The sequence below is a fragment of the Phyllostomus hastatus genome, unplaced genomic scaffold (assembly GCF_019186645.2).
Source record: "Phyllostomus hastatus isolate PE091 unplaced genomic scaffold, TTU_PhHast_1.1 phas_scaffold_11, whole genome shotgun sequence".
NCBI lineage: Eukaryota > Metazoa > Chordata > Mammalia > Chiroptera > Phyllostomidae > Phyllostomus > Phyllostomus hastatus.
Genome location: NW_025334005.1, coordinates 1 through 13,794, shown reverse-complemented (window position 1 = coordinate 13,794; position 13,794 = coordinate 1). Strand labels below are relative to the sequence as shown.

The 13,794-nt window shown below is 61.0% G+C and overlaps 1 protein-coding gene across 1 annotated transcript; it reads left to right on the top strand.

The window, feature by feature from the left end:
- The first annotated feature begins 2,010 nt into the window (after positions 1 to 2,010).
- LOC123829605 (butyrophilin subfamily 3 member A2-like) lies at positions 2,011 to 6,238 on the top strand. Its single transcript, XM_045855474.1, has 4 exons — positions 2,011 to 2,066; positions 2,283 to 2,624; positions 4,213 to 4,496; positions 5,756 to 6,238. The coding sequence occupies exons 2-3, from the start codon at positions 2,324 to 2,326 to the stop codon at positions 4,404 to 4,406; spliced, it is 495 nt and encodes a 164-aa protein (XP_045711430.1). The 5' UTR covers positions 2,011 to 2,066; positions 2,283 to 2,323; the 3' UTR covers positions 4,407 to 4,496; positions 5,756 to 6,238.
- The last annotated feature ends 7,556 nt before the right edge of the window (positions 6,239 to 13,794 follow it).

The window sequence follows — 13,794 nt, the reverse complement described above, 5'->3', positions numbered from 1 at the left end:
ACACCAGCCAGGGCAGGATTTATGTCTTGAATACACATTTTTATTTATAATTGTAACAAAATTGGATGCAGTGTATATATTTTGATATTGTAGATTTTACTAACGAGCACAATTAAATATGAAGTTTTGTGTTAATGCCAGTTTTTCTTTAAGAGTAACTCCTGCCAGTGTGATCCGTGGGGGTAAGGATAAATGTTTTCAGCCCTGGCTGGTGTGGCTCACTGGTTTGAGCTCCAGTTGTGAACCAAAGGGTGGCTGGTGGATTCCCAGTCTGGGGCACATGCCTGGGTCGTGGGCCAGACCCCCAGCGAGGGGTCTGCGAGAGGCAGCCACAGGCGGATGTTTTTCTGCTTCTCTTTATCCCTCCCTCCCACTCTCTACAAATAAATAAATAAAGGCATAAAAAAAAATTTGTTCAGGGCATTTGCTATACAAGGAAGGACGAAAATAAACCACAGGAATTACCTTCTGGAGGGTGGGCCCCTTGTAGTGCAGGCTCCCCCGCCAGGCGAGAGTTCCAGGAGCCCACCTGCATTGACCACTGGTCCTCGCGACTCGACGGCTCTGAAGCCTCTTAGAGCTTCTGCCGTTTTGTTTCACATCTTACATGCTGGGATGTTTCCGTTTGTGGACTTTTTCATGCGGAAAAGAAAAACAATCACTCTGGGTAAATAGGGAGGGTGGGCACTGGTCGAATGACTAGCTGGCGTTGTTGTGAGAGGCGGTGCTGAGCTTAAGTGAAATTTTTTGACGACTCTCCCAGAGCACTGGCCCATTTCCTGACGGGTCATTTGCCAGCCCACCTGCCCACACCTGCGGAATGTTGAGCAGTTTTTGACCAAAAACCCAGGTGCCCACCCTCCCTACTCACCCGATCTCACCCAGACCGACTGTTTTTCTTTCCTGCATGAACAAGTCCACAAACAGAAACGTCCCGACGTGTAAGACGTGAAACAAAACGGCAGAAGCACCAAGAGGCGTCAGAGCCGCCGAGTCCAGAGAGTGTTCAGGGCGGTGGACGGACGTCCCCACGGGTGTCCCCCATCCAGGGGGGAGCATGTGAGGGTGACCGAAGGCTGAAGATGTGACAATAAAACCACAATTTTTATTAGTAAATTCTCTTGTTGGGTCGCCCCTTGAGTACATGTGACCAAATGCATCCACAGGAGTTCACATTCACGTGAAACACAGCATGTAATTCCCATTCTAAGTTATTTAAATTTCATTCCTTCATGCTTTATATTTTACAATGGTCTGTGATGGGAATGAAAAGCAATAAATATCCTCCCAAATATGTGGAAATGTGTTCCCCATTCTGGAAATTTTTAAAGTTTAAATCATAGAGATATTTTTTATTATTTTTACTTATTTTTTTATTTATTTATTTTTATTTTAACTACAGTAGACTTTATTTTCCCTGAATCACTGCTCCCCAACCCAGCCATCCCCTAAAACAGTCAGATAATTTAAAGCACAGAGTGCAAAGTTCCTGGGCTCCTGCCCTGGCTGACAGGGGACCCCGTGGGAGGGGCTGAGCAGGAGGGAGGTGAGGGGGCAGGACTGCTGGCTGCTGTGCGGAGCGCGGCCTGCAGGGGGCAGCAGTGGGAAAGGGGACTGAGAGCAGAGGGGCCTGCCTTCCTCAGAGGGTGGTCTGGGGGGCTCGCACCTGTCTGAGGCAGGGAAGTGTGGGCCAGTGGGGGGCTTCTGAGCAGGTTCCTACAGGAGAGCCCGGTGCTCCCTGCTGGCGAGGGATAAGGTACCTGCATTACCGCCCCACGTTTCATGGCTGATTTCCACGGTGGGATCCAAGGTGAAGAGACCCCCCAGGGGCACATTTGCAGAGGAGGCTCTAGGGTCCCCAGTGATGGCGGTGGTGCCTGGGTCGGCCCTGGGGAGGCAGCCTCTCCACGTGGAATCCTCCTCCTCCTTCCAGGTGGTCCCTGCTGCCCATCCCCTGCTGGCCTCTGTGTGTGCACAGCAGGTCAGGATGGGGAGGTGCCTGGTGCCCCGACTGCCTGCCCTCCCTGTGTGCCTCGCCGTGGTCCAGCTGCTCAGCCCCTGCTCAGGTAGGACCGGCTGTGCGTCTGCGTGTGTGAATCCTTTCCCTTCGGGCCCAGCCAGAACCCAGGACTCCGCCCACCCCTGCAAGGCCCATCCACCCCGCACCTGTGTGAGGACTGAGTTCCCCTGTAGGTGTCTGTCACCTCACCCTCCCTGCCTGGGTCACCCCCTGGCCCTCTGGCCCTGCTCACTCTGACGGAGCCCCCCCTTCTGATGACCAGCTGTGTTTGCTGTGGTCGGACCCCCCGAGCCCATCCTGGCCATGGTGGGTGAAGACGCAGACCTGCCCTGTCACCTGTCCCCGGAGATGAACGCTGAGAACATGGACTTGACGTGGGTGCGACCCAGCCGCAGGCAGGTAGTGCACGTGTACGCACACGGGCAGGAGGAAACGCCGGCAGAGGAGTATCGAGGGAGAACTTTGATTTTACGAGAGGACATCACTGCGGGGAAGGCCGCTCTCCGGATTCACAACGTCAGCGTCTCTGACAACGGCACCTACCTGTGTTATTTCCAAGATGGAGACTTCTTCGAAAATGCCCAGGTGGAGCTGCAGGTGGCAGGTGAGCCTCAGGCTTGTTCCAGGCTCCTTTCCCTGGGCGGGGGCAGAGGCTGCAGACCTACCCCAGACACGTGGGCTGCTCACCAGCATGGGTGCCCCCCCGCCTCCATCTCTGCTCCTCTGAGGTCCGTCACACACCCGGGGTCCCCCAGGGTGACTTCCGCCTGCACCCAGTACAGAGTCCCCCAGGCCGCCCACCAGTCTCAGTGGGGAGTGGAGGTCGGGGATGGGAAGGCTGAGGACACCTCCCCGCAGTGGGTGGCACGTGAGTGTTTGAGTTCAGTGTGTCCCACACTGTGGCCATGGTCCCCCAGGTGCCCACTGTGGTGGGTCCAGGAAGCTGAGCTGCAGGGACAACTCCTGTGGGGCCCACATCCCCCACCAAACCCCCGGGAACACGCCTGCAGTTGAACAGGTTGTGACGTCCTCAGTGCAGCAGGGAGGACGCTCCCCTGGGGACGGGGACACCGGGGTGTCTCAGAGAGGGGGCGTCAGGGAGGACTCGGTGCTGTTCGGGGGGATGTGGAAGCAGCGCTGGGCTCTGGGTGGGACCCAGTCAGGATGGTGCGGGTGTCACTGGTCACTCACAGCCGGCACAGGGAGGTGGGTCACTGCACACGGTTCCTGATTCCTCTGTGCTGTCACCCCACCCTTGAGTGGCCTTGACGTGGCCCTGACCCACCCCAGTGAGGGAGCACCTTGTCTGAGGTGCTGCCCCACGAAAGTGCTCGTTTTTGCACGTCAGAGCTGCAGTTCGAGTTCCCCGGACACAGCCCTGCCCTGTGGCTTCCAGTGCGGGGGGGCTGGTGGAGCGGGGACGGTGCGGGCCCCTGGCCTTGTCCCCCACACAGCCGCCTCCTCAGCCTGCTGTCCCGTCCTGCAGACCTGAGGTCCCCGGACTGAGCTCCCCCTGCAGGACTCTGTGTGTTCAGGTCCTCAGAGGGCTTCCTCCCCCTCTGTGTGTTCAGGGGCCTGGGGACAAGTGGCACTAACTTCCCGCTTCCTGGCCCTTTGTCCGAGGTCTTCCGTGGGAACATTTTCCCCTCTGCACAGCCTCGCTGTGGGCACTTCCGGGGGGAGACCCTGCAGGGAGAGCCGAGCAGCCTGGCAGTGAGGGCAGCAGCAGCCTCCCGAGGGGCCGTGCATAGAGTCACCGCTCAGGCGGCCGCTGTATATCATGTGTCTCCTCCTCACGGGACGGCACGGCCCCCACAGGACAGGCAGAACAGACAGGGGCAGTGGCATGGGACCCACTTAGGCTAAGGGGCACCACCTGCATGGAGAGGTGAGGGGCTCTGCCAGGGACCAGCCTGTCTGGGGCAGGGGGGAGGGGAGCCTGCGGCAGTCTCTAAGGGGACTTGGGGGAAGCAGCCTCTGCTCTGGTCCAGAGCCCCCTGGATCCAGCACGAGGGTCCAGCCAGGGTCAGGCAGTGGCCCCATCGGGGATCAGTCTCTGCTGCACAGCACACGCTGGGAGCAGCTCCTGGTGAGTCCCTGCTGGGCTCGTCAGTGTGGGCGCCCCTCCCTGGTGAGGAGACCCCCACCAGTACAGAGGGCTCCCCACGATTCAGCTCACTTCTCCTCCCCAGCGCTGGGCTCTGATCCCCACATGGACATGAAGGGCTACGAGGCTGGAGGGATCCGCCTGGAGTGCACGTCTGGCGGCTGGTACCCGCAGCCCCCAGATCCAGTGGAGAGACACCAGGGGACAGAGCTTGTCCCTCGGAGGCAGCATCTGCGGCTGCAGACCCCCAGGGCCTTTATGCAGCCTCAGCCTCTGTGATCCTGGAAGACGGCTCTGGGGAGGGGGTCTCCTGTGTCATCAGAAACCCCCTGCTGGGCCAGGAGAGGTCAGCCAGGCTGTCCATCCCAGGTGAGTGCCCTGCCCCCTGCCCTGGGCTCCTGGGTGGTGAGCTGGGGGAAGGCGCAGTGATTGCTGCTGACCTGGGTGTCTGGGGGACATGAGGGCACAGAGCAGGGGCCTGGGGCTCCTCCCCCTGAAGTGGTTCATGTCACAGACACCTTCTGAGCACTTCCTGCCACACACGGAGCCAGGCAGTGGGACAGGGGACAGACGGGAAAGATCAGCAAACACACCAGGAGGGGAAATAGGTACACCCCAAATCTCAGTGAAAGGGCTAATGTCCTTACAACATAAAGGAACAGCGTGGATAAAAGAGCAAAAACAGGAATCATCAGTTCCCAGGAAGGTAAAACTCCCAGGAGGATACCAAATCTGACGCAACAGGGAACTATTTCCCCCTGGGAATTTGGCAGCAGCAGGACAAACGAGGTGGTGGTCGCCCTCTGGTGGCGGGCTGTGGGGAGACAGCCCCGTAGCCGTCTGTGCTCCCGGTGTTGGGTGGTGTTGGTGGGGGTCGGCCCCCGTGCTGTGGGGGCGCAGGGCCGTCTGCACCCGAACTGCTCACTGACTGATGCCAAACCCACTTCTGGGGACCACCCCGCGGGCCAGCCTGCAGCGGTGGGACGTGACCCCTGTGACCGGGTATTTTCAAACCAGTGATCCCGGGGACAAAGGGCAGAGCCTAAGCTTGCCCACCAGAGAGGACCCTGTGCGCCTTGGGGGCTACCCTGGGGGATGGACACAGGCCTGCTCGCTGTGCTGGAGCGGGCAGGTCGCCGAGACACAAGACAGGATGGCCACCATGCACAGCAGCCGCATAGGGGCCTGATTTTGCTCTAAAACAAGATGAAATAAAATATTTACTTTTCAAAACTGAATGAAACCTGCGTGGGACTCACCCTGCGTCAGGCTCTGCATAAGCACTAACTGAATGCTCTCACTGATCAGGACGCAGCAACAGACGGTTACGTCATTAGTTCAAGGTCACAGCGCTGGTCGGGCAGGAGACCCGGGACTGGAACCCAGGCCCCCAGCTCCAGAGTCCGTTCTTCATCACCAGGCTCTGCTGACTGAGGGGGGGGCAGGTAGTCAGTGGGGGAGGGGGTGCAGAGGGGCCGTCAGTGACACTGTGTGTGCGTCCTCATGCTCCCTCTCATCCCATGGGGGCGGAGACGTTTCAGGAAAACCGTCCTGACTGTGTGACAGTGAGAGTCTGGGTGCTCTGGGGACAGAGAGATCCCTTCAGGGCTGACGCTACCCCTTCTCAGGTGCCTTCTTCAGAAACACACTGCCTTGGACAGCGTTCCTCTCCCTGACCCTGCTGACTGTTGCCGGGCTCCAGTTGTGTTTGATCTGGTTGCTGTGGCGACGGCGGAAGAGGATCCAGGCCCGGTGCAGGAAGGAGAGAGCTCAAGCTGAGAAAGTAGCAGCCCTGAGAAATGGCGATCCTCTGTAAGATGCGAATTCAGGAGCGTCTGGAGAATGTTAGCAATGAGCTGGTGCGGAAGGTGTCTTAGGTCGTGAGGACGCAGAGCCCCGAACTGGAGTCAGCTCTTTAGGCAACGACTGGGACTTAGCAGCATCCGGGGTGCTGACCTTCCCCAGGTCCCTTTTTTCAGGCCTTTGTACTCTTCTTTAGACAGTACAGCATATGTGGTTTTACAATTTTCTTTATATGTTAAAATTTCTCTTACATAGTGTGCTCACATGTTTGTAGAAACTTTTTCACCCAATAAAATTCATATTCTAAATGGTGTTGCCTCTCATTCCTGGTGCGGGGACAACTTCGGGTGTGTTGTCCTGGGAAGGGGACATGGTGCACAGAGAGTCAGAGGAGCCGAGGGTGTGGTTTGTGGGTGCAGGGCCCCGAATCGGGGACCAAGGCCCAGAGTGGCCTCTTGTCCGGGTTGTGGTGTCCCTGGGGCCTCCGTCCCTCGGACTGACAGCACCGTCCGTCCAGCGCTCCCCTGAGAACGCGCCCGCCCTGCCCCCTCCTCACTCACCTTGAGCAGCACCCGTCCTTGGAGGTGCTCACCCGGGGCCCCGCACTCCCGTGGGGCACCGAGCACCTTCAGCTCCCACGCAGTCCCTCGGCGAAGTCCACGCCACTCCATCCAGCCTGTCCCATCCAGACCCTTGGGTGTCATCCCCACAGGCATCTCCTCCTGAGTCCCCCCCACCCCAGGGTGTGAGGGTCCCCTGTCCCTTCCAGACCTGTGTGCCCAGCCCCCTAGGCCCTGCCTCCCTCCACGCTGCTGCCCGTCACTGACTCAGCTTCTGTCCACTCTGGCTCCCCTCTGGCTTCCCCGAGTCCAGTCTCCTCCACTGCAGCTGGACTGGGGGGTGGGAGCACAGATCTGGCCACCACCCTCCCCACCACCCACCCTTACCCCACCCTGGGGAGGGTCTCTGCCATTCCTGATTCCTTTAGGGAGATGGCAGCCCCGCCCGCACCTCAAGCCCAAACCTCTTGGCATTCCGTACGATGTGGTCACGCTGAGTTTGTCAGCAGCTTGGCTTCTCCTGGGGTCACTCGCAGGACAGTCCACTCGGCCTGGAACACACATCCCGTCCACACCCCAAGTCCCTTCCTCTAAGCCTGCTTGGAACTGGTCATCGGGCAATGCTGACTTCAGCACACATGCACGAGATGACCTGTCCCTGACGCCTGCCTCACCTTGGCAGCACTGCGACCTCTACACCTCACCCTGTGCAGGGCCACATCGAGGGACTGTCCTTCCCAGCACCCTATGTGATCCCAGGGACAATGCTCCAGTGCACCGGCCACGTCCACCTATACACCACAACTCCCAGCATGCCGCGGGACCCTGGTGTTGAAGCCTGAGGCGGTTGCCTAGCGAGCAGACCTGTTCCCTAGGCGAACCAGGGGCGGGGCAGGTTGGGGCAATACTTTCAGTCCCACCGAGCATGCCAGATTCTGGGAATGAGTCCCTGTGGTTTGGGGTCCAGGATTACTGGGACGGCGGGATGCTCCCAGGAGCAGGGTGAGTGCTCACAACAGGGCGTTTGAGGGGTGACCCCAGCCGGAGGGGCTGGCCCCCGGGTCAGACAGGGGTCACCCCAGTCCTGTTGGGCCTGAGTTGTCCAGGGTCTTGGTGGGCCGCCCTCCAGGCCCGGTGTGGCCAGAGACTCGAGGTAGACGCCTGCCTTCGAGGCGGAGGGGAGACCGCCTGTCCCCAGCTGTGGAAACCGGGGGGACGCGGCTCACATGAAAGGTCCGGGATTTTATGACGGCGTTCTTCGCGGCGGGCAAACCGCGCATTTGGGCGTCAGGACCCCTTTATTGGCCGGGAGGGTTGGGTGAGCAGCCCTGGCGGCCCTGCCCACTGAGTCCCTGATGTCACTGGGGTAGACGGGGGTGTCCGCAGGCTGATTCCCTGGGACCCGCGGATTCTGACAATCTGGGGCAACCTTCCCTCAGGACACACGCTGCACGTGGGTGTGTCCCCTGGCTGGGGGAAGTGAGAGGCCAGCTCTTCTGAGACAGCCCCAGCCCCCAGCACCCCCAGTTGAGGGTGTGGAAGGCCCTCGGTCCCTGTGGTCCCCCTGCTCCCGAGGGCGTGCTGGGCCTCCAGGTGGGGGCTTGGAGACGCGGGAGGCACCCAGGTGACAGGCTGCTGAGCCACACCAGCACCCACTGTCAGGGCACCCAGCACACCACGGACAGGGGTGCCTGGATGCCAGCGCCGTCCCCACCCACAGCCGGGGTTCACAGCCAGATTGGGGTGCAGGCATGGTGGGCTGGGTCCCAGCGGCAGGGGACGGAAAGGCCTCAGTGATGGTCGACCCGGGACAGGCTGTCCGGGCGGAAAAGGGCAGCTGGGTTCCTGTGGTCGCTCCAGTGAAGCAAGTTCTTGGTTAATTTTCACCGTGAACCACGTCGCTGTGGTGTTTCGTTCCCTTTCGTGGCTTCAGAACTTGAGCTTTTCCGAGCCTTGGTGAGAGGTGCCCTGTTTTGCTCCAAGAGGCCTGGGGCGGGACCCGGGAAAGTCTGGATGACTGACAGGCTCCCCGTCCGAACCCTTCACCTTGGGGGTGTCTCCCGCCACTGTCCTTTCCCAGGACACAGCCCGCAGGTGCCCGGGCAGAGGGCAGTGCCCCTGTGTTCCTGCAGAACCAGCTGGGCAGTGACCCTTCCGATTTTACTGACACGGCCGCCACCTCGGTTCCTCAGTGACGTCGGCCCCCCTGTCCGGAGTGTGTAGAGTTCAGCATGAAGAGACTTGGGGCAACCTAGGAGGTAGTACCTGTAGTTAACAACGTGGTGTTGTGCACGTAAAATGTCGCTAGGCCCTGGCTGGTGTGGCTCAGTGGACTGAGTGCTGGCTTGGGAACCCAAGAGTCACTGGTTCGATTCCCAGTCAGGGCACATGGCTAGGCTAAGGGCCAGGTCCCCAGTGTGGGACACACAAGAGGCAACCACACATTGATGTTTCTCTCCCTCCCTTCCCTTCTGTCTAAAAATAAATTAATAAAATCTTTAAAAAGAAGTATCTGGTGCCTGCTAGTTGTCTGCCCTAAAATGGCAAGAAAAGGGGTTTTATTTTGTTATATTTTACTTTATTTTTATATTATTTGGAGATGGATTTACTCATTGATTGATAAGAAAGGGCTTTTAAATAACCCCCCGTGGACACGGAGGTAAGGGGAGAGGGTGCAGGACCACAGAAGATGGAGAGTGAGCGACAGTGTGCTCGCTGCCGTGTAGTTCCAATGAGCCTGCATGTCCGCTGGCCCCGGGAGCGCTGCAAGGAGGCGCTGCCTGCGACAAAGCCCCAGCGATGCCCGGGAAGGAGGGACACGATCTGACTCTGCAACAGGGGTCCGTGCGGTCCGGAGAGCCCAGGTCTGTGCTGTTCCTGCGACAAGGAATTTAATCCGGGCTCACTCTCCTCCCCCGCTCCCCCTCCCCCAGAACACGAGGGGCCGCTCTCTGAGGGGTCGACTCAAGCAGGCTCTGCACTCGGGGTCCCCGGGCACCGGTGGACTGTGTGAGATTTGGTGTCATTAGTTTGTTTCCTGAAGTGTCGTCTCCAGGCCCACACAGCTGACCCCCAGACTGTGCGGCCAGCAGAAGGAACAGAGCACAAGGGGAAACGCAAAGCCCAATGGCCGTGCCTGGAACGGAGCGCGGGCAAAGCCGTTCACACGGGGTGGGGAGCCGTCGGCACCCTGATTTCTCGTGTCACAGGTCATCTCCGACGAGGCCACTGACTCCATTTTCACTCCCTGGGCGGGAAACACTGGACCAACTCTGAGCCTGACGCCCACGCTGGCTCGTAGCAGAGGTGTGAGGGTTTCCTGTCACTGTCACAGAGGGGCCTGGTTTCAGTTCATAAAGTCTGGTTTCGGGGGTCCCCAGGTCCTGAGTCCTCGGGTGTCATGAGCTTGAGTCCCATCCCTGTTTGTCGGCCCGGTCAGGGGCCATGATGCCCGGCCCACGTCCTCCCAGCTGAGCTTCTGTGACGTCCCCTGGGTTCAGGTGGCCTTCCAACCCCCACCTGCAATTGGGGGCCCTGCGGGTGGCCTGAGGGTCAGAGCTCATGGGTCTGCCTGGCGTCCCCTTGGCAGTGTCCTCCGAACAAGAGTCAGCTCAGGTCACGTTCAGTCCCCAGTGGTCGCTCCCTAGAGTAGGACAGATCCTGGGGACACAGACCCCTCCGTCCCAGCGCCGCGTGCCCCCCACAAAGCCCTTGGCATTGGCATCCCCCATCTCGGGCCGTGTGTCCTCTGTCCGGGTTCCTGCGCCGTGACGACGCTCTCCTTTCAGACGAAGCAGCTTCTGCAGTCTGTTCTCGTCCTAAATACACGCCCGTCCTCCTTGGTAACTCAGGACGTACTATGGAGCGGCTGTCCCCACGGACTCGCTACCACACCGTCCTCTGCCGGGGGGCGGGGGGGCGGCCTCCCCTTCCCACTGGGCCCCCCTCCAGTGGTGGAGACCCGCCGCCATCCCCGGTGTCTCCGTGTCCGACCGCCACGACCGTCGTCCCCCACACCTGCACCAGCGTCCCCCGGATGCGGGGACCCCAGGCGGCGTCATACTTCAGTGTTTCAAGGTAGCTGACGATTCCCCCTGCCACGGCTTGCTCAGACGGTAAAGCTGTTCTTCAAGGCGGTGGTTCCCTTCCGTCTGGAAAGGCGGTCTGGGGTCCAGAGCACCCGGGGCTGACAGGTGCCCTCGGGGGCGCCCTGGGAACTCACCCATCACTTGTTCTTTGCTTTCACCAAACTTCTCTGCGACCCCGCCGAAGGAGGAGGGTGAGACTTTAAATGCTGCATCACAAAGTCCGGGGATCCCCTCCTCCAGTCCCCTCCAACACGGGAAGGAACCGGGTCGTTCCCAGCGGGACCTCCGCACACTTGGGCAGGTGTGCCCACAGGTCAGAGTTGTCCCGCAGCGAGGGGCCGCCTCCCGCCGGCCAGCAGGCTGCACCAGCATGCCCACCGACAGCAGGGGCGGGCACGGTGGGGGGCAGAGGGAGACAACCCTGTGCCCTGCCGGGGCAGGGGGCAGACGGGCGCCGCCCCCGTGGGAACAGTGTGGGGGTCCTCGGGGAGCTGTCGGGGGATCTGCCTCTGACCCAGCGACCACTGTGGGTATCCCACCCTAGGAATCCCGAATCCCCAATCCAAAGCGCCCTGCACCCCACGTTCACAGCAGCACAGTTTACAGGAGCCCAGTGCTGGGAGCAGCCCAAGTGCCCACCAGTGAGTGGACCCTGTCCCACCCCGTCCTGCCCTGGGCCTTGGGGGTCAGGGGGAAACACATGCACGTCCGGGCCCCAGGGTCCCTGCTGTGCCCCCCTCCCTCCCGCTTCTCCCCCATCTTTCCTGAGCTGTGAGCGGGGGCCACGGCCTCCCTCTGCAGCGCTCCCTGTGCCCGCTGCCCCACCCTCCCTCACTGGCACCCCGGGCTGCCCCAGCAGAGGCAGGCCGCCCTCTCTGGCCCTGGGGACGGAGCACTGGGGACGGTGGTCCCAGAGGAACCGAAGAAGCAGGACATGGGCCGGGCAGCAGGGCAGGCAGGGGCACTCGGTGGGGCCACCCAGGCCCTGTGGCTCCATGTCCTCAGCTGGCTCCCGGGACAGCGGATGGGACCCCTGCCTCCTGGGCCTGCTTCTCACTGTGTGAACACCGCCCCTCCCGGGCGCTGGGGGGCCTTTCCTCACATTTCTTTGGCAGGACTGCAGGTGACCAGTGGGTCATGGGGGTGCAGGGGTGGTTGGGAACTTTGACCTGAGACTAAAATGCCCCGGGTGGCAACGGTTAACGCTGCTCTGTCCCAGCTGCACCCTCAGCAGAGAGCAAAACAGGAAACTGCCTTGGGGAGCCTGGCTCCGCCTCTCTAGGTGCTTTCTGGGTTGCCGGTGGGGGTGGGGGAAATGGCTGGGGCAGAAGTCGGTGGGCAGAGGGACCCGGAGCGGCAGTTCCCCCTAAAGAGACCACACCTCGGCTCCACATCTGCATTCTAGCCGCGCTGCACCCCTCTTCTCCGTGGTCCCCGCAGCGGTCACAGGACAGCAAAAGGGACAGACTGGACGGCGTTTTGGTTGCTAAACCCGTCGAACCTGGAGGAGTCTCCAGCCTTTTTCCCTTTGTGATCTGGAGTTTGGGTCCAAGAATAAGCCCCGAGCTCCCCAGAAGGAAGGTGGGGACCCGGGGGGGGAGGAAGCACGGGGCCGGTGACTGAGAGGACTGGACGGGTGCCACCCTGACTTGCAGTGCGGGTGCGGGGGGGCCGGGAGCACCCACACGGGGTCCTCAGCAAGTGAGTCACTCCCCCAGACCCGGGGCCGAGCGAACCTGCCCAGGACGCCAGAACGCGCTGCACTGACGGTGCGCCCTCTGCTGGCAACAGGGAGGAGGGAGCAGCTGCGTCCCCAGCCTTTGTTAAAGCAGGACGGACCCTCCCCTCCAGCTCCCAGGCCCACACACACGGCCATGGACGTCCATGGGGGGAAACAGGTCAACTGTCCTCCTGGTGGGACCAGGGCTGGTTCTGGGGTGAGGCTGGGGCTTCCTGTGACCCCGGGCCCCTCGTGGGGTCTGTGATCACAGCACACGGTGCTCCCCAAAGTGGGCTGGGGAAGCGCCCCACGGAGACACCTTCTGTTGGTGACAGTGTGGACCCGGGAGCCTGGGGCTGGAGAGACGTGGAAGCAGGAACAATGAGGCTGTGTCACCTCCACCCCCAAGTGTCCTGAGGGGACAGTGGTCCTGCAGCAGTGCAACTCCACGGAAGACACGGTGTGCGGCCCGCCTGGTACAGGTGAGAGGGGGTCCTGTTGTTAAGGGGTCTGTCTGAGGAGAGGAGACCCCGTGACCCGGGGGAGCCGTCTGCTGGGGCAGTGCCGTTCCCGCTCCTTCCCATCAGCCCTGGGACCAGCAGTGCGCCCCTCCCCCTCGGCCCCCAGCAACCCCGAGTTACTTTCTGGGTCGGGTTCCCCATCCAGGAAGTGTCACAGACACAGAATCAAGTGACACGTGGCCTTGTGTGCCCGGCTTCTCTCATTCAGGCTCGTGTCCCCAGCCCCTGTTTCTTGGTGGGACCTGCCAGGGTGTCACCTGTCTGTGTGGTCGAGGGTCAGTCAGACGTAGGTGCAGACAGACACGTGTGGTGGTGTTCACGCTCCTGCTCAGGGACTCAGGGACACTTTTAAACAGACCCTGAGCCCTGACCGCTCTGTGACACGGACAGCTTTTCAGTAACTGTTGTTGACCACCCTGGACGTCCCCAGACCCAGGAGGAGTTCGACCCTCACGTCACAGCAGACACAGAACCTAACTCACAACGACCAAAGACCGACCTGCACGGTCTGAAAAGGATAGAACCCCTGGAGGGTCACAGGGGACGTCTCACGATGTTGGGTGGAGTTCGGGGCCCACGTGGTGACATGGGGTCACCTGGGGGGTGTCTCTGTCTCAGTGCCTCACGGAGCCCCTGTCCCCCAGTGTGTCCACGGTCCTACGAGGACAGGGGTCCTCCGTCCTGTGGTGAGGGGTTCCAGTGGGTGTGCATGTGTCTGTGCGCACACTTGGCCGCGCTGTCTGTCCGTCTGTGCATCTCCCTGAGGGCGTCCGTGTCTCCTCCAGGTGAGCAGCGCTGCCGAGGACTCGGGGTGCAGGAGCTCCAACTGAGGGCTTTCACGCCGCCAGTCCCCAGTGCACGGGGGTCTGTCTGGACTTGGTCCCACGGCTGCGGGAAATTCTGTCGGCGTGTGACTTCACTGACACGTTTCCTGTTTTTACCGATGTCAGAGCGCAGACAGCGGTGGTTTGGTCG